Below are 18,846 nucleotides of genomic sequence, written 5' to 3'. Positions count from 1 at the left end.
TCCTGGACTCGCTCACGGGCATCAACCTCTGCAACAACCACATCCGATACCTGCCCGAGTCGTTCGGCTACCTGAGCCATCTTACGACGATGCTGATGATCAATAACCAGCTGCAGGCTCTGCCGGACTCGATCGGCAACCTGAGTCTGCTGACGTTCCTGTCCCTCGGCGGCAACCAGCTATCGACCCTGCCGAGCTCGATCGGCGCCTTGACTGCGCTGACCTATCTCTCGGTCTGCCACAACCGCCTCAGACATCTGCCCGACTCGATCGGCAATCTGCAGTCTCTATCGCAGCTCTATCTGAGCAACAACGACCTCGTGGCTCTCCCGGATACCATCGGCAAGCTAAGGTCGCTCTTGCATCTCGACGTCAGCCACAACCGCCTCGTTACGCTGCCCGAGTCGGTGGGTCTGCTTGATAATCTGACCTCGCTCAAGGCACACCACAACTCGCTTTGCTCCCTGCCCGAGCCCATCGGCCGACTCACGACCCTCAGCCACCTGAGTCTGAACGACAATCAACTCCAGGACCTTCCCGAATCGATTGGCCGCCTCACATCCCTCTCGGTCTTGCAGATTTCCAACAATCCGCTGGCATATACCCCTCGATTCGCCTCGCTGCCCTTCATCGTGATGCTGGAGCATTCGTGGATATTTCGGATTCGGCGATGGCTCGAGGGCAAACCGCTCGTCAGCCACTCAGCCGAGGATGAGGTGGTCGACATGACCGCCAGCTACTGCCGACAGTAGCATGCAATGGCGTATCCATGGCAACAATAGCAGTTCTTTGCCAGGATGCCAACAGCTGAGCCCGCATCTGCAAGACGAAGCCTTCCGCTTTTAAACAGTACACTTCTCCCCCCTTACGCATATGCTTTCAGCGACAAGTCCTCATCGTCCCAACTCTATTACGCTGTCTCTCTTGGTTGTGTCGAGCCTAGTCATGTCAATTGATCCAGTCCATAAGGCCACAAACAAAGTCAAGTACACCCAACACGGCGCATGCACCTGAGCCGTTCCCGCGATTGCAGAATGGATTGATGGGAATGGATTGATGGAATGCGACGGCTGCGATCCCTCTCTTGATCGCCACGACTGCTGGTGTTGAGTGGCAGAGCGAGTGTCGGATGTGGAAGCAGTGCCGGTGTGCAGTCGGCGTGCAGTTGATGTTGCACCCGTGGCGAGGATGCTCCAAAATCGATTCTAGGTGACCAAATCGTCAAAAGTACGGAATGTGGACGCCTGCCTTGATCATGTTGACAACAGCCATCTTGGCGGCATCTTTCTCGGCGGGACTGAATCCGTTATGGTTGTCGTGCCAGTGGACCAAGAGGCTGTCGATGAGCCGAAAGGCACGCGATTCCCACAGATGCGGCAGGATGACGAACTCGGCTCCCTCCAGATCCAAGTTGACGACTACGTAGTCGTCCGGGCGAGCCGTCAGCTCCAGCCAGCGTGCAAAATCGATAGCTTGGACCTTCCGCACCGGCACAGCTGGATCACTGCGGATGGCCCAGCCATCCCAGGGGCGAATGCTGGACGCCTGGTGTGAGCAAATGGCCCAAGCATTTCATGTGAGCGGCGAAAGATCGGAACGCCATGCTTCACACATCTCCAGAATATGCATACACCATCAAAAACATCGCCAACGGGGTATATGTATGCACGGAACCAACACCCAAGCACTCTCGATCATGGCGGCAATGCTCTTGATAACGTACCCAGTAAGCGTTGTCATGGCTCCACTCGTCGACAAAGAGATCAATGTCGCCATCCTGATTGTGGACCGCAGTAGCGTCCCGGAGCCATACCTTTATCGGCGGCTCCGACTCGGCCAGCTCGGCGGTCAAGTTCTGCAGATCCGGGGTGAATCTGTGGTCGGCTTCGAACATGTAGATGACAAAGTCCTCCCTAGCGATAAACCATGGGATCTGCACTGGCTCCTGCAGTTGGCACTCCGACTCGGTCTTGCAGCGGCCGAGAAAGTTGCGCACGGCGTCTCCGAAATGGGCACCGAGGTCGACAAACATTGCTGCGATCGGCTCCTCGGCAGTAATCCATGTTGGCTGAGTCCTGTCGATGATTTCGAGATTGGGTGAGCCGGGTGGCCGATGGCACACCAGGCGAACAAGCAGCGATACCAGCACCAGCGCCAGGGCGGTCGCCAGACAGATTCGCAACCTCCAGCCCCAGTGCAGCCGATGAAGTTTCGACAACATGATCATCGAGACGAAAAGATGCGCACACAAATCTGCGAGGCACAGGATTCGGCTCTATATTGGCGGTGGTTTGCCAGCAGGAGCGGGGAGCGGAAGCTACTTTGGCGGGAAATCAGACGGAGCGATGGAGCAACATAATTGTATCCCAGTAGGGGCAGCGACCACTGCTACGGCATGGCTCCGATCCTCTCCCATCCACTCTCTGCCATTACGACGATGCTGGCTGGGAGGTCACGACCGATGGGTACTCTGGCCTAAAGTCGTTCATCACGATGCCGGCTTGGATGCAGGCACAGGCTTCTCCTTGTCGGTCGGGCTCTGGATCTCGGACGTGATCTGGTTCAGGTCTAGCATGAATTGTTGGATCTTGTCGAGCTGGTTGAGGGTGTCGACGGAGGTATTGACTCGGTTGTTCAGGTGTGTCTTGACGAGCTGGAAGAGATTGCTTGCGGCCCTGGAGATGCGGCAGTATCAGCAATTTGCCCAGAAGGGATAGGGACCATTCGATCGGGGTGACATCGTAGTGCATCGATGTTCCAGATGCCGACGAAATGGACCAATGTCCCAGATGCAAACATGGTGCGCTGATGCACAAGGGGTTTGCGCCGTTCGACAGAGTGCATCAACTCGATTCGATTCCAGGCGAATTGACTCGACAGGCAAGCCCGATGGCGGTACTCACATTTTGATTTGGCCGACCAGTAGCGTCTTCTGGCTCACGCTGTTCAGCGTAGAGTCGTACTCGGCCTGCCACTTTGCACTCTTGAGCTGACTCTCTTCCAAGCGAGTCTGCAGCTTGGCGATCTCGTTGTTGTAGTTTAGGATCAGATTGTTCTTTTCCTCGGTCGAGAGACTGAACTGCAGCCGGTCTCGCTCGGTTCTCTCCTGAGCCTCCCGGGCCCGGTCGATGAGCTCGCCGTTGGTGGCGCAGAGGGTGTCGAAGCGAGCCAGGATGTCCTTGACCTCGCCAAAATCATCGGTGTTCTCGAGAACAGACTCGAGGTAGCTCTGGAAGGGCATGACTGGCAAAGGAGAGTGACTGCAGATGAGGACCGACATCCGCAGCCCCGTCCACTGGCAGCCCACGACATATCGCCCCGTGCTCTACGGCGACGGCCTGTTGCGTTGGGCCGGCGGTGCAGCATCACATACAGGCCTCGATGATGTGGGCTTGCCGATCTTTCTTGTTGCTCAGATTGGAGAAGTTGTCCTTCAGATTCAGGATCTCGGTTTCCTTTTGCTCCTTGGTCTTGCGCTCGTCCAGCGACTTTTTCAGCGCCCTCGTTCTCTTGGCATCGTTTTCCTGGCGAGAGCCAAGCGGGCACATGGATGAATGCGGACGGGAAGTGGTCAAACTCCATCCATGGGCCGCCATGGAGAACTTCGCGTGGACGAGCCCCATGAAACGCGCGAGCACATCGGCGCCCTCGCAGAGCAAGCCGTTGGGGCTCAATGTACTCGCCAGCATCAGCCCGATCTCGGCTCGAGCCGGCAGCGAGCGCAAGCAGGAAGATATGTTGCTCCAGGGGCGCCGGGTGGCCAGTACAAGTACCTTCAGGAACTTGTCGAACTTCATCAGCGACTCCTTGAGTTGGTTCTCCTTCCGCGCAAGCTCCTCCCGCCGCTGGGCAAGCGACTCCATCTTCATCGCAAACTCCTCCTTCTGCTGGACAAGGCCGCTCTCGACCTCGAGCATCTCCCGTCGCTTCTCCAGCAGCCGCGTTGCCGGCGTGAGCTCATGGTCTTCTTGCTCAGGGACCTTGCTGGAGCACAGCGGAATAGACGTCAGCGCAAGCCGGCTGCTGAAACCCCACCACAACCCCAAAGCAATCTGGGCTCGCTGCGAACATACATGAAGAGCTTCTTCTCGACGTTCACGCGGAAATATTCTTCCATGTTGGGCGATGCTGAGCGGCGATATGATGGCTGGGCCCTTCGGCTCTCGATCGGAGGTGGCTGCGGCTTCTGACGGTGCGCTTTGCGGATGCTGACAGTCGATGCACCGACGGCGGCCGGAGCAAGCCCCTCCGAAGCACCGGCGCAAATGCGGGAGCGACCCAGCAACAGACCGACCAGCGGCCGCCCGCCAGATCGGCAGCGGCTCTCCCTCGATCAGCCAGCCTCTCGAATCCGTCTCCCGCCGTTGCTGTCGCAGCGCAACAGCACCTCCTCAATCGCAGCATGGTGTTGCAAGTCTCGGCAATCCTCCACCTCGGCGACCAACAGGAGACACTTCGTCTTCAGCAAGGGCCAAATGCGATCGGCCAGCGGTCGTTCCGGCTGCTGCTGGGCCATCCCAGGTACCTTCTCTCCGTCTGGCCCAATGCAGATGCATATGCCCGAGAGCCCGCCTTCTGAATTGCTTTGCACCCGCCTGACACCTGTCTCGGTCGACAGCCGTTGCTACGTCAGCCGCGAGAGCCAAGTTACGATTCAAGTCGATATTCGCTCGCAAGTCGTCACCGTCGAGCAGGTAGGTCAACCACTTCCATCTCTTCCCCCCCCCTTTCCTCCCCCCATCTGCTCACCGCTGCTACCTGTGTCGCTGCCACGGCTTGCCGCTGACTCGTCTGGTATGGTGACCTTGCTCCAGAAAGGACAGAACGCTTCGCATCTGAATGGCCGGCCGCTCTCCAAGAAACTGCTGCAAAACCTCCGCACCGGCGACATCGTCACCCTCTTCCGTGACCAGTTCCCCGTTACCATCACGATTGTCGACCAAAGCGACCACGTTCCTTCGCAATTAGAGATTGTAGAGCAGTATGACTTTGACCGCCCCGCGACCGACGACGAGACTTCCGGCGACGAGGACGTCAACTCTGGCTTAGCCGGGCATCCAGCACAGTTTTGGCCCGACGACTTTTCGGAAGAGTCCGACGATATCCACTTTCCGGGACAAGCTGTGCTGGTCGCCGGGGATCTGGACGACCTTAGCGATCTCGACGACAGCCTAGCGATAGCCTCGGCGGCCAGACAACCAAGGGCGCTGCAATCTGGACAAGCAGCAGAGCCGCTGGGGCATGTCCTAGATCAAGCTACCGATTCCTCGAATGAGGCAACTGCTCCAGCGGCACAATCGACTGCTGCTGCTGCTGCTGCTGCACCAACGGCGGTGACGGACCAACCCAGTCGGACGCCAGCGACGGCGTACGGCCGATTTGCTCAAATGCGCCGTGTGGAGTTGAAGAAGCAGTATCCCCACTCCCCCGCCAGCGAAATTACCAAGCTCATCCGGGCCGAGTGGCAGAAAATACACCAAACGGTGAGTGCTGCTGGGCTCGCATCAGCCGTGCTAAGGACCGCAGAGCCGAACGGTATCCAACCGGGCGCCAGTCGCTGATCAGTGTTGCCGCTCTAGCCTGGTGTCGATCCTGCAGGAACAGCAAGCGATGACATGGACGAATCGAGCGAGCCAGGGAATGAGCCTAACAAGCTCCCGAGTCCTTCAATACCAGGCGATGCGAAAGCCGATTCAGAGACGGAACGTCGTGGAGCCTTGCCGCTACCATCACTCAGTGCTCCGGATAGCCAACAGAGTCGCTCCAATGGCCTTCCGAGCAATGCCAGCAGCACCCGACTGGAGAGCCACTCGAACGGCCACTCGAACAGCCACTCGAACGATTACTTGGGTGGCGACCAGGGCAGCCTGACTGACGTCTCGCCACACTCCCTGCGCGATATCGATAGTCAATCTGCAGCAAACAGTACCAACGAGCGACCCAGCGGGTCTCTTGGCTGCAGCGGAACCGAGAGCTCCCGGAGTAGACATGATGCCTCTCAGTCTTCCCCACACACAACCGCCGATTCGCAGTCCTACATGTCTGACTCTACCTCCGGGGCCGTGCCCTATCGTACGCTTGGTCTCATGAATGATCATTTTGATATCGGCGAGATCATGTCAGGAAAGAGTCAGACGGAGCAAAGCGAGGCTAGTGGAAGCACTACCGGCCAAGCAGCACTGTACTCTCCTGAGCTAATATCGAGCCGGAGCAGCACAACGCATCCCGAGCCGAGCGGCTCAGTCCGGACTGGGGAAAGTCAGGATCATATCGCGAACGATGACGACGACGATTATCTTCAGATGCATCTCGGTATGCTCATGGGTGTAGTATCAAAGCGGAGGAGAACAGGTGCATGAGCAGCCTGTCGGCAACATCACATCTCCTCAGTCTCATGCACAACCGGCCTCAAGACAAGCCACATCTCTTGGCGCACACAAGTGCATCGCCAGTTCAGCCAACGCACGATCTTCTCCAAGGGCAGAGTTCCGCAGTCGTTCTTTCAATATAGCTCGCTCGGTAGATATTGACCGAAATGGGTAGGCGAGAAAGGCCAGCGTTATGCAGATACCGTATCTGTGTCTGGGGCTCGAGGCATCAGCTTTGCTTCATGGGTGCACCTGCGGCCCGCTTGCACTGTCGTGCGCATGATGGAAATGATGGTGTATTGAGTGTTTCGGCATCTCTCTGGTCAATCTCCATAAGTGATCCAGACACCCGAGGAGGAAGTTCAAAACATCAGAATATGCTCCATGAAAGGCGCAATCCCCTCGGGAGGTGATTGGGACACCTCACTGTTGCGCTGGTGAGGTAGTTTGGTGGCGGTGGTGACATCATCAGGAGCGTCTACATCATCAGCAGTCGACATCATATCAGACGAGCGATATGGCAACGTAAGGTCGTCGGGGCAGCCAGCTACATCAGGCTCGACCTCATCGACTCCACGCCCAGTCCATACCAATTCTTCTCAAACAGGCATGAAGGCTCTTGTTGCTCAAACCACACTGGCTCCACTCAATGTCCCTGGGATCGGCGGTGGAGCCAGTCACCGCAGACCGAGCACCCCGTTTGCGCAAAAGCCGCCCGGCTCGACCGAAAGTGTTAAGCGCCCATCGGGTTTCCCACGGCGACTGGTTGGGCATGCTCCGAAAGACACACAGGCTTTCCCACTCCAGGGCGCTCACCACGAACTCGACTTTCTCAAGGCCCGCGAGAAGGTTTTGTGGGGAGCAGTCGAGTATATCGGACTCTTCAAGGTCAATCGGCCAGAGCAGACTGATTTGATGATGGTTCAAGAGGCCAAAGATATCGAGAAGGTGTTTTATGAGCTGATGAAGGTGAGACCAGCGAATGTCGACAAGGGCCGAACGCAGCAACAGACCCAGTGTCGTTTCGTCGCCTTGTGCCTGTATCGTCGGCAAGTTCCATCAGGGGATTGACGCAATCGGTCACGTATTTCGCATCCAAGGATCTTTCCGAGCACCGCCAGTCGCTTCGAAAGACATACGAAGATGATCTGGCCATCGCGGTTTCCAATCTAGGCCGCCGTCTCTCGTCTGACATCAGTCTGCTCAAGAGAATGTTTGAACGAGACATGTCGCGGATTCGGCGAGCCGCACGATCCCAGCTGGCCGATGCGGTGGCGAAGGTGTCCCATGCCATGATGGTAAGCTGCTTGGTCTGACCCAGCGCCCGGGCCAGGCGTATTTGGCAAAGATATCAAAAGGCTGGACGGACATTTGCTTGCTCCCGAGACCAGTCATGTGCTGACTGCTGTCTCTGATCTGCAGCGCGACCGCGAAGAGATTCTCTCCGGACTCGACGAGCTTCATTCCGCCGACCAAGGTGCGGGCGAGGAGCTGTTGTTTGTGCTGAAGAAGGAGAGCCGTCATCGAGCCGATGATGTCAGCAAGTTTCGACACATGGTATCCAAATTCCAGGTCCTAATGAAGCGAAACGGCATCACCGACCACGACGTATGTACTGCTGGCTCTTGTGGTCATTTGATTGCCACTTCGCACCCTCAACCCTGATGAACTGAACTCGGTTCGAGATCCACCGCCGCTGCACACCCATGCCGGGGGGGGGTGATCGGGGTAGTGCGGACATGCTGCTGCACGCACATGGAATGAGCCGGACTGTTTGCCGATTTGTCGTGACCTGATTGTGCGCATAACACATATTCCACGCAATGCGGTGTGCTCCATGTCTTGTTCCTGGCTGGACTAGTCCTACCAAGTTGTGCAGGACCAGCGCGTACGCTCGGAGGAGCTCATCGAATCGTATCAAGCCATGATCCTGGCCAACGAAGGGCGCATCGAGGAGGTCCAAGCACAGATCTACGCACTCGAGAAACAGATCCAGAAGCTCTTTGAGCTCCCGCCGCGACCAAACTCGGCTCCCAAGGGCCGCAAGTTTGTGCGAAACGAGGATATCTTGATGCAGCAACAGCAGCGGCGACAGTCCAGCCAGACGTATAGCGAGGCCCTTCAGGATGCTCGCCACAGCCTGCTCTCACGACGACACACTCTTTACGAAGGCTCCCAGTCAGGCGACGATACCGGCAGAGCCGAGGGAGCCCCAGCAGAGGCACTCGAGCTCAGCATCGAGCAGATCCGCGAAAGCTACGAGCAAAAGCTACAGGCCGTCCAACGAGAGCACGAAGAGCTCATGGCCAAGGAGAAAGAGGACTATGTCCGTCTGGACACCGACTATCGACAGCGGTTCGAGGCGCTGAGACACGAGCTCGCAGGCGACTCGGTGCGGGCCATGCTTCACAATAATCAGAAGAAGATTCGGCGGTACGTTACCAAGGTCTACCCAAAGCCGGCACGCAGCGTCGATGCCGAGGTTCAGTGCACACTCGACACCGAGAGCAAAGTCGATATGGAGGTGCGCGATACGCTTGGACGAGCATCCGGCGTCATCGAGACGCTCGAGCGACAGGCCTTCAACATCCGAAGCAACTTGGGCCGCGGCGATCTGCAACCAGTGGTGGTGCTGACGGACGGCAACGACGGTACTGCTGCACCGGGCGAGATCGAAGAACCCTCGACACTGGATGTGGGTCAAGCGGACGACGCCCGGGACCTGGATGCGCTCTCGCGAAGGTCGTCGATGGTGAGTCTGCAGCCTCGATCAAGCACCCCAGGACGGCGACTGAGCATCAGTAGCGTCGGTAGCAACGATCGGCGCCTCAGCATCAGCAGCATCGGCGGCAACGACCGGCGTTTGTCGATCTACTCGGATGTCGAAGACGTTGAATCGCGGGTGATGGCTGCCCAGCGAATGAGCAAGATGACCCGGCTCAACGAGCCTGCTTATGCAACAACGGCAGCATCCAACGCGGATATTGCAATCCCAACCCCCAGGATGCAGTTCGAGCTGAATGTTACCGACGTTATCAACCTCGCCAAGCTGACAAAGCAGCGTGATGACGAGGAGCGACAGCAGCTTGCTCAGATCAAGACAAACGAGATTCTGCAAGACAGCCTCAGGCGATCCACCAGCGGCGTGCGCCCAATCTCTGGAGAACTCAGTCAGTTTGCACAGGAAGCGACCGACGACTCCACCCCAAACGATACTGGCGACGAGTAGCCGATACCGAGGGCCCATGGACGGCTCAAGGAAAGATGTGGCTCTGGTCAATGGCGGGAGGGCAGCGCCACAGGGGGTGCCGCAGGGGCTGGGGTCGGATTCTGGATGGGTGGGATGAGAATGGAAATGGGCGGCGCAGAGCACAATGATGCCGGGCTTACAGAGGGGGGGACGAGTGGCTGTACAGCACATGGAAAGGACAATCGAACACTGTAGCTTTCGGACAAAGTACGCCTCGGTCGGATCATATCACACTTGGCCAACAAACGCCAAGCAGATTGTATCATGTCTGTCTCATGGAGTGTGTCCAAGACTCCAACGTCTCACCACCCGAGTCCATCGCAATAGTGCAAGTGCTGATCGAAGCCGCTCAGTTCGGCGGCTTATCGATATCACTCAACCGCATAAGCCATCTGCGTGTGAAGGTGTCCCTTTCAGCAGAGACACGAGGGACCGATAACGAAAGGCCGCCGTTCTTCTCTGGCCATAGATCTCCTCCCCCCACAGCCGAAGTCCCAGCGATAACACCGTGAGCGCAGGCGACCTGCCGCCTGACCCCCATCGCCGATCCGCAAATTCCCGCCCGGATACAAAATGGCCCGCCCTCCCCCCAGCGCCCGTCGTCCGCTCGGCTCGGCCTTCCGTCTCGACTCTCCGGATATCGCCCGCACCATGGCCAAAACCAAAAAGTCGCCGCGCAAGGACCAGACGGGCTCGCCGGCAAAGCAACATGAGTCGGACGACCGCAAGCGGCGCGATCCCCACGGTTCCAAAGACGATCATGCTGCCTCTGGGCCCGCTGGACCCACCAGCACCCAAGCTGCCTCAACTCCCAAGCGCCAGAAGATCTCGGCCGGCGACGAGCCCGTGCCCCATCGGCCTCTCAAGATTGACACAACCCAGTGTGGTGCGCGTCCCATCGATCTGCAGACGCCGTTTGTGTACTTCCCCAACGAGAGCATCGTCTCCAAGATGCGGGATCAGGGCAAGCGCCACCACAAGGAGCAGCTCGAGTCTCTCCGCTTCCGAGAGCCCAACCTCTCTCCTCAACAGACGAGCCCCGTCCTGTCGCCCACCAATCCGCGACGAGTCCTGCGTATCGCCAATGGCCGCATTCTGCGCAACCACGCTTTGATCACCGATGACCTCTGGATCGAAGACGGCAAGATCATCAACCCGGCCCCGGTCTTTTGGGACGCCAAGTCCAAGCCCCACATGGTGGTCGATGCCCATGGCGCCATCATTTCCCCCGGCTATATTGATCTACAGATCAATGGTGAGAAATCCGGTCGCACGCTGTCGTGTCGTGGAGCTGAGAAAGTGCTGGGGTTGCGGCTGCTCGCTGTCGATGATCTGATGGGTCGAGCAACATGATGGTCCCGGCCGTTTGGGGCTTGCTGGTGCGCTCGGGAACCATGCATCCAGCATCCAGCATCCACCTCAGTGGCTACAGCGTACACATATGGCCTTGTCGTGCCCTGTGATTATGCGCTGATTGTCGCTGGCCGCTGTCTCCGTCCCCAGGCGCCTTTGGAGTCGATTTCTCCGATGCAGATGATCTTGAGAAGAAGCTTCCGGCCCTCAAGAAGGCGCTGCTCAAGTCGGGCTGCACTGGGTTCTGTCCGACGATCGTCAGTACCTCCCCCGAGCAGTATCGCAAGGTATTTGGGCTACTTCTTTGCTGCTAAAGGAATCCACACTGGACGGACCAGGGCAGCCGTCGATCAGACAACAGCGCATACTGACAATCCCCCCCGCGGTAGCTCATCCCCAAGCTCCAGCCTTCTGCGGGATCCATTCGCAATGGAGCTGCAAACCTTGGTAAGTATCGAGACCTGATCATGATCGCTGTCCTTGCTCTGGTCCGCTAAGCTTGTGGTTTGGGCAGCGAACCCCACGCGATGCTTGTGTAGAACCGGCTCTCAGCGGCTATTACTGGGCCCATTCCACGAAGGGAACGATACAAACGAGCCCACACCCCTCCAACCAATGCACCGTCCCCTTCACCGATCATGCAGGCATTCATCTCGAGGGCCCCTTCATATCTCCAAAGGTGGCTGGCGCTCACCCCTCGGACATTGTTCGCGAGGCACCTGGATCTTGGAAGGATTTTGCGACCACGTACGGCTTTGATCGCGACGACTGTGAGCGCAGACGAGGCAACGGCGACGGTGAAATAGCCCAGCGAGCAGTCAGAATGATCACCTGCGCCCCCGAGGTGCAGGGTGTGATGAAAACGATCCCTGATCTTGTCCGTCGAGGATTTGTAGTCAGTGTTGGTAAGTCCATGCCATCCAGGATGCTCACAGGCGGCTTGGAGGTCCTCAGTCAATCCGCTAATGCTGCCCTGGCTGCTGTAGGATACACTAACTCGACGACGGCCGAAGCCGAGGAGGCTATCAGCTCTGGAGTAAGTGGTGGCTATACAGCACAGCTGGATGAATGCATCGAGGATGCACAGTGTGGTATTGGGCAAATGCATTGGGCAAATGCATCGAGACACTCCTGGCTGGATGCATAGTGCCGACTGATCGTGGCCATGCCGATACACATACTGCATCGGGACCATCGCCACTGCCATCCATCGCTATTCCTGCGACGCTGTCGTCTTTCCATCCAACGCTCTCGATCTGATCCTTTGATGCTGTTGGCCTCACATCCCTGGCGTACAGGCCAGCTTTGTCACCCATCTCTTCAATGGAATGCAGCCCTTCCACCACCGAGATCCCGGCACGATCGGCTTACTCGGGTCGACTAAGCCCTCCAAGCGACCGTTTTACGGGATCATTTGCGACGGATTGCACTCGCACCCCTTCAGCGTCCGAATCGCCCACAATGCTCATCGTGACGGAATCGTCCTGGTGACGGATGCCATTCCCGCAGCCGGGATGCCGCCTGGCAAATACAAGTTCAGCTCCACCGTGACGGAGAAGCATAAGGACGCTGCGTATATTGAAGGCAGCGATGCGCTCGCTGGAAGGTAGAGAGCAGAACAGTCATCGATGAATTCTGTGATTGCGTACAGGGAATGTCTCCGGGAGCCCACCACGATCGATGCTGACAGCCACTTTGCTTGCTCCACGGCAGCGTCATCATGATGGATGAGTGCGTCCGAAACTTCAAAAAGTTCAGTCGCTGCACTACCGTCGAGGCACTTGAGGCCGCAACACTGAACCCAGCCCAGGTCTTGGGAATCCAGAAGACCAAGGGCACCCTGGACTTTGGGGCGGACGCCGATCTGCTCTTCCTGGACGACGATTTGAACGTCAAGCGCGTGTTTATTGCTGGAAAGGAGTTGGTCTAGAGCTTGCCCAAGAGCCAGCGAGCACTTGATTCAAAATATATCGATCATCATGGCATTCGCGGCTGATGAGTGTATATTTACAGTCGGTCAAGAAACGGGACAGTCACTTTCTGGCTTCAGCGGCACAGGTCTGCCGAACTTCCGTAGGCTCCAGTGAGTAAGCCATGCGATTGTTTCCCATCCTGGTTGGCAATCTCTTTGTGCGGTGCATTCACTCGGCCCTCTGGACAGTTCCATGGTGTATCGATACCAAGATACTCGGCCTTCTTGAGTCGCTTGGCTTCCCGGCACTGTGAGCACACCTGGAGATCGAGTCGCTTGAATCGCCGTCGCCTGGGTGGTGTCTTTCACTTGCGGGGAGCCACCTGTGCGAGGAGGAAGCGACGACGACTGGTTCTGCCCCTGGGCAAAGTGCGAAAGTCGAGGGTGTGGCGAATGGTCATACCCAGCGCGCGATGTTTTGAGGCAACAACACATTTGTTCAGCGATCAAAACCCGGGTATCCCGTTTTTCATTGGATCCTCGATATCATCAGGCATTGCTGCGGCGGAATGGGCAACTCGCACTCTCTCGACCAGCGGCTCGACCGGGCGAAGAAGACAGGCAAGGCTGCCGGCCCGGAACCGTCCCCCCTATTGTCCCATCGCTTGCTGGTGCCCTTGAGCGGGATGATCCTGATATCCCCTGCTCTGTCCTCACACAGGCATCCTGACTCTGACGAATGCCTCGCTCAAAGAGATATCCGATGAGCTGCTGTCCATCTCCACTCTCAAGAACTTGGATCTGTCCTGCAACCGCATATCCGAAATGTACGACACCCGCATCCACCAGGCGCTTTGAGGCTTTGGGTCGTTGGTTGATGGCGAGTGCTCCTTGGAATCGAGTCGTTGGCATCGAAGCCTTTGGTCTCGCATCTCCGGGATTATATTAGCCACGACCAGCCTTTGAGCTCGACTGATCCTGGTCTGTCATCTCTGTCCGAAACCGCAACCGTAGCCCCATCCGCTTCGAGACGCTTGAGCTCCTCAAATTTTTGTCGCTGGCTCACAACCGGTTGTCGGTCTTCCCGACGGTCTTTGCCTCGCTCACCAAGCTCGAGACCTTGAACCTGTCCTATAACCAGCTCACCGGTATCCACGTCGATCTCTCGCCGCTCGTTTCGCTAAAGTCCCTGAACCTCGCCCACAATCAGCTCGCGAGCCTGCCCAAGTTTGCCAGCCTGCCCAAGCTGGTCTCTCTCGATATCTCCTACAACCGTCTCTGTCAGCTTGAGGGGACGTTGGAGGAGCTATCACAGCTGGAAGAGGTCAACCTGGAGCATAACCAGGTGGAGGAGGTTCCGGCGAGCTTTGTAAGTATGAAGAGTCTCAAGACGCTCAGGCTGTCCTTCAACCGCATCGCTGCCTTTCCCTCCGAGCTCTTGATCGACACGGGCTTGACGGCGATTGAGCTGGAGGGCAATCCGTTCAACGACCTGGACTTGGTCAAGGTCGAAGGATTTGATCAGGTACGCATATGCATTTGGCTGGCAATACAGAAGCACTGGTGGTTGTGCTGCATAAGCATTTTGGGATATCTTGCGAGCGACTGCTCACCCGCTTGGCGCAACAGTATCAGGCGAGAAAGAAAGCCCGAATCGATCAATTCATCAAAACTTGACCAGCGAGCCGTCGGGCACGCATGCTGTCTCGGGGTATGCTCGGACGGAGGTAGCTACCGACCCGGTCGTCTCCACATCCCGTGCACCTCAAACGAAAGGAACACCCTGGGTTACATTGTTTTGGGTCCTGAATACACCTATGAATCGCCCGACACGATGACCGAACAGTGCCCAAGGAGACTGAGACTGAGACTGCGGCTGCTTTTCGGGAGTACATCGTGGATGGATGGGTGGGTGCGTATGTATGTATTCTGGCCGAGAGGAGCCCAACGAAAAGCCGAGCAACCCGCTTCAAAATGTGACTGCTATATCGTCCTCTCCTTGTCGGCAAACGACCTTGCGGTGAATTCGGGGGGCGTGGCCGTGAACAGATCCAAGACGGCGGGGTAATTCTCATGGACCCATTCAGGATGAAGACATACTTGCAGAGGAGAGGCATTGCAACGCAGTGTCGAGCAAGTCAAAGGTGCGGAGCACAGTTAGTCACTCCATTCACGAAAGTCAATAAAGGCCTCATACGACAGAGCGACCCGCATTTCTATCGAAAGGCGCTGCTGCTCTGGCGAACCATGGAAAGTATACGAGGTATCTTGATCGACTGCCGACGCTTGGATTTACTTGAGTTATCAGGTTCGGTGGGCACATTGGCTTCGGGCACATTGGCCTCGGGTACATGCTCAGGTTGCGGAGCAGAAGTGATCACGACCTCGGGATGAACCTGTCAGTGACCAAGGTTAGCGGGACGTCGGAGCAAGTGCAGGACCGTCGCCATGAGATATGCAATCATCAGCCAACGTGACACTTACGTGGACAATCACAGCAGGATTGTGAGGCGGGATATCGGACCATATCACCAGGCTTCCCAGTGGCGAGATGCTGCGATGGCCAGCAATCGTCGGAATGCTGGGAGGAATCCTGATGGCATGGCGACCATAGCGGACCCAGTGAGGGGCATCCTCAACATCGGCCCAGACTGCAACGGCGGCATTTGCGCTGGCGACGAACGAGCTCGAAGGCTGCCTGGAGCGGACAAAGCGGCCATCCTGAAGGACCCAGAGCATTTCGCTTCCCCAGATATCTCGAGACAAAATCGAGCTGCTGTCGCTCGAGCAGAATACGCTCTTTACCGATCCCTTGTGTCCCTCGAGGGTGCTCATCAACTGTCCGGTCGACATGTCCCAGACTTTGACCGCCTTGTCACCGGAGCCAGAGACCATCAACTTGCCATCTGGTGAGAATGCCGCTGAATTGACCACGCTCCTGTGTCCGCCATCCAAGGCATGCTGTTGATGATGAGGGGCGCAGTCCCAGATCTTGATGAGGCTGTCTCTGACTCCAGCGCGAGAGCCGGAGCCGCTTACAGCGTTTCCATCGGGCGAGAAGGCTACTGAGTTGACCGTCGACGTGTAGCTATCCAAGCTGCACTGTAATTCTCCCGTGGATACATCCACGACTTTGATCTTGCCGTCCCCCAGGCCACAGGCGATTCGAGAGCCGTCGGGCGAGAAAACTGCACAGGTCACTGCTATCCTGTAGTTGCTGAGAGTGGAGAACAGCTCGCCCGAGGCGGTATCCCAGAGTTTGACGGATCCGCCGTCGGATCCCGAAACGATAAACTGGCCGTTGGGCGAGTAGGCCACGGAGTTGACCCCGTGCTTGTGGCCCTCCAGAGTCCATTGTGGATCTCCAGAATATGCCGCTACAACCCGGATCTTTCCGTCTTTGGAGCCATATGCGATGGACTTGCCCTCGGGCGAAAAAGCCAACGAGGTCACCGACCACGTGCAGGCATCTATATCGGCATGCAGATCGCCAGTGGAAGTGATCCAGACCTTGATTTTGCCGTCCTTGGTTCCAGCGACGATGTACTGGCCGTCGGGTGAGAACACAACGGCAGTGGTGGCCAGAGCATAGCCGTCGGCGGTATAGCAAAGCTGACCCGCAGAGAAATCCCACAACCTGATTTTTCCATCACTTTGACCGGACACAATCCAGTGGCCGTTGGGAGAGATCGCCAGGGCAGTCACCGCATAGGTCTCCACGTCCAGGTCCAGCTTATGCTCGCCCGTGACCGAGTCCCATACCTTGATGGTGCTGTCATAGGAGCCCGAGACGATCCACTTCCATTTGGGCGACAGTACCAGCGAGGTCACTGGTCTGCTATGGCCTGTAAGCGTCATCACGCACGGATCCCAGGTGGGAGCCGGGCCGGCCGTGACCAGGAACGGGGTCTTGTCCTCGAGGCGGGCCGCATATGCCTTGTAGAGTGTGGTCCCCTTTGGTGTGAATGCATATCCCGAGTTGTACACTTGCGGTGCACTCTTGATAATGGGATATGCAAACTCTCGGATGAATCGGTACGTGTCCTTGACCAATTCCTTGGTGGTGTCGTCGAATATGCTGCTTGATGCGGTGGTGGCCACTTCCTCAAGTACAGCCAGTTGCTCGATGATGGGCTTGACCACATGCGTGAGCGACCCACATTCGAGCCAGAAGAACACATGGCTCAAGAGCAGCCGAGACATGAGTCTAGTCATTCCCACGAACTGAGGCAGCTTGACAATGTGCCGCGACGCAGCGTCGTCGTTCAAGCAAAGCACAAAATGGGGAATCCAGTGAGCAACGCTGTACCGCAGCGATGGCGCGATCTTGTCCTTGACTTTATCCTCAAGGTCAGGGATCTTGTCGTGAAAGTCGTAGATCTCGCAGATGTTGATCACTGGCTCGTGCGCGAGGATCACGGCCAGGCACCGGGATGTAAAGAGTAGGTTGAAGATGGCCGGCACATGGTACGGCTCACCGACAGATTCGTCGCCGAGGAGGAATGTCACAGCTGCTTGATGAAGCAAATTGGAGGAGCTTTCACCAGGACCATCGCTGTCGTTTAAAACCGGTGCAAGATTGTCGACAACATCAAAGACAGCTTGGGGCGTCATTCCAAACAGCTCGGCAAGGGTTGCTGGAATCAGTGGCTCTTGGGCAAATGTGATCGCCGATATCACGGCGCGGGCCTCGTTAAGGTTGCGCAGCCGATCAAACACAGCATCGAAAGCAGTCCTGAGGGTATGGGCTTGATATACCCAATCTGCGTCCTCCTCCAGCTGGACTCGAAACTGCAACTTGCGGCCTCGGCGGATTCGAAGCTCCTCCTGGAGGCGAGATTCCTCCTTCTTTTGAGAAATGTGGGCGTCCAGTGAGTCGAGCTCCTCGAAGTAGTCGAGCATATTCCCACCAATGTGGCTGAGGTTTCTTTCGACGTTATCCAAGGCGGAATCGAGCATGGAAACTCTGTCCAAAGGGTCATTGATGTATGAAGAGCGGCTGCCAGTGGTGCTCTGCGCGGGGCGACCTTCTAGCGATCGCAGTGCTCGTACATCCGTATCTGGAGATGTTGACATTCAGGTTATGGGTGTACTCTGTCAGAGACTCATATTTCCTTGTCCACAGGCACAGCGGCCTTTCTGCCATAGTCACGCGGGTTACAGATCTCGAAGCAGCCAGAATCAAGAATGCATTGCCATAACAGAGCAGCATCTTGATTACCTGGTATAACCGATTTGTACACCTGCAGAGCGCTTAGGATATCATTGAATGTCGGCCGCGATGACGGCTCCTGGTGCCAGCATTGCTCGATAAGCGACCAGATTGCCTCGGGGACGTGGTCAAGGCGCTTGGGTCGCTTGCCCTTGCAGACCTGACGTTCGATTGCACTTGGTCGCATTGCCTGGCCGTCCTCGGTAAGCCAGATCTCACTTCCGTTATTGAGGGTCTCGTACATCATAATGCCAAACGCATATACGTCCGTCTTCTTGGATGACCCCGTGGGCCGCTCATCGTCCAGCATCTCCGGAGCCATGTAATCGAGTGTGCCACCAGCGAGCTGGACGGTCTTGGTGGTCGCGGAGGCAGACGTGCGCTTGGTGCGGGACATGCCAAAGTCGGTGATGACTGCGTGGTAGTCTGAGTCGAGCAAAACATTCAGCGGCTTGAGGTCGCCGTGGACAATGTTGTTGCCGTGGAGGTAAGCCATGCCCGAGGCGACCTGATACATCAGCCGGAGCTTGTCGTCCACAGGGCGCAGATTGTCGGGGTCGGAGACATAGCCGCGGAGCGTCCCATTCTTCATGAAGGGCGACACCATGAAGGGTCGCTCTGCGGTATCGCTTGCACCAAGTAGCGGGAGGACGTTAGGATGCGTGAGTTTGTGCCAGATGTTGATCTCTCGACGGAATTCGGCAATGCCTCGCTCGTCGTAAGTGCACAGGAGTTGCTTGACGGCAACATC

At 57.1% G+C, this 18,846-nt stretch overlaps 5 protein-coding genes across 5 annotated transcripts; 3 read left to right on the top strand and 2 right to left on the bottom strand.

Annotated features, from left to right (window-relative positions):
* Positions 1 to 95: 95 nt before the first annotated feature.
* On the top strand, positions 96 to 752 carry BJ171DRAFT_425690 (uncharacterized protein; the record flags this gene model as incomplete). Its single annotated transcript, XM_053107731.1, has 1 exon — positions 96 to 752. The coding sequence occupies one exon, from the start codon at positions 96 to 98 to the stop codon at positions 750 to 752; it is 657 nt and encodes a 218-aa protein (XP_052965235.1).
* A 234-nt stretch (positions 753 to 986) lies between these two features.
* On the bottom strand, positions 987 to 2,032 carry BJ171DRAFT_624927 (uncharacterized protein; the record flags this gene model as incomplete). Its single annotated transcript, XM_053115491.1, has 2 exons — positions 987 to 1,545; positions 1,724 to 2,032. The coding sequence occupies 2 exons, from the start codon at positions 2,030 to 2,032 to the stop codon at positions 1,222 to 1,224; spliced, it is 633 nt and encodes a 210-aa protein (XP_052965234.1). The 3' UTR covers positions 987 to 1,221.
* A 456-nt stretch (positions 2,033 to 2,488) lies between these two features.
* On the bottom strand, positions 2,489 to 3,917 carry BJ171DRAFT_425735 (uncharacterized protein; the record flags this gene model as incomplete). The annotated part of the gene is made up of 4 exons (XM_053107733.1): positions 2,489 to 2,675; positions 2,904 to 3,243; positions 3,374 to 3,524; positions 3,774 to 3,917. 4 exons carry the CDS (start codon positions 3,915 to 3,917, stop codon positions 2,489 to 2,491), a joined length of 822 nt encoding a protein of 273 aa, XP_052965233.1.
* Positions 3,918 to 10,569: 6,652 nt separating this feature from the next.
* Positions 10,570 to 12,901, top strand: BJ171DRAFT_425569 (uncharacterized protein; the record flags this gene model as incomplete). The annotated part of the gene is made up of 7 exons (XM_053107728.1): positions 10,570 to 10,885; positions 11,122 to 11,258; positions 11,361 to 11,418; positions 11,616 to 11,876; positions 11,958 to 12,007; positions 12,270 to 12,577; positions 12,685 to 12,901. The coding sequence occupies 7 exons, from the start codon at positions 10,570 to 10,572 to the stop codon at positions 12,899 to 12,901; spliced, it is 1,347 nt and encodes a 448-aa protein (XP_052965232.1).
* Positions 12,902 to 13,358: 457 nt separating this feature from the next.
* On the top strand, positions 13,359 to 14,719 carry BJ171DRAFT_511006 (uncharacterized protein). The gene is made up of 4 exons (XM_053111531.1): positions 13,359 to 13,504; positions 13,605 to 13,710; positions 13,898 to 14,408; positions 14,513 to 14,719. The coding sequence occupies exons 1-4, from the start codon at positions 13,453 to 13,455 to the stop codon at positions 14,558 to 14,560; spliced, it is 717 nt and encodes a 238-aa protein (XP_052965231.1). The 5' UTR covers positions 13,359 to 13,452; the 3' UTR covers positions 14,561 to 14,719.
* The last annotated feature ends 4,127 nt before the right edge of the window (positions 14,720 to 18,846 follow it).

Source organism: Polychytrium aggregatum (genome assembly GCF_025602895.1).
Source record: "Polychytrium aggregatum strain JEL109 chromosome Unknown BJ171scaffold_26, whole genome shotgun sequence".
In the NCBI taxonomy this organism is placed as follows: domain Eukaryota; kingdom Fungi; phylum Chytridiomycota; class Chytridiomycetes; order Polychytriales; genus Polychytrium; species Polychytrium aggregatum.
This window is presented reverse-complemented; position numbering and strand designations above follow the sequence as displayed.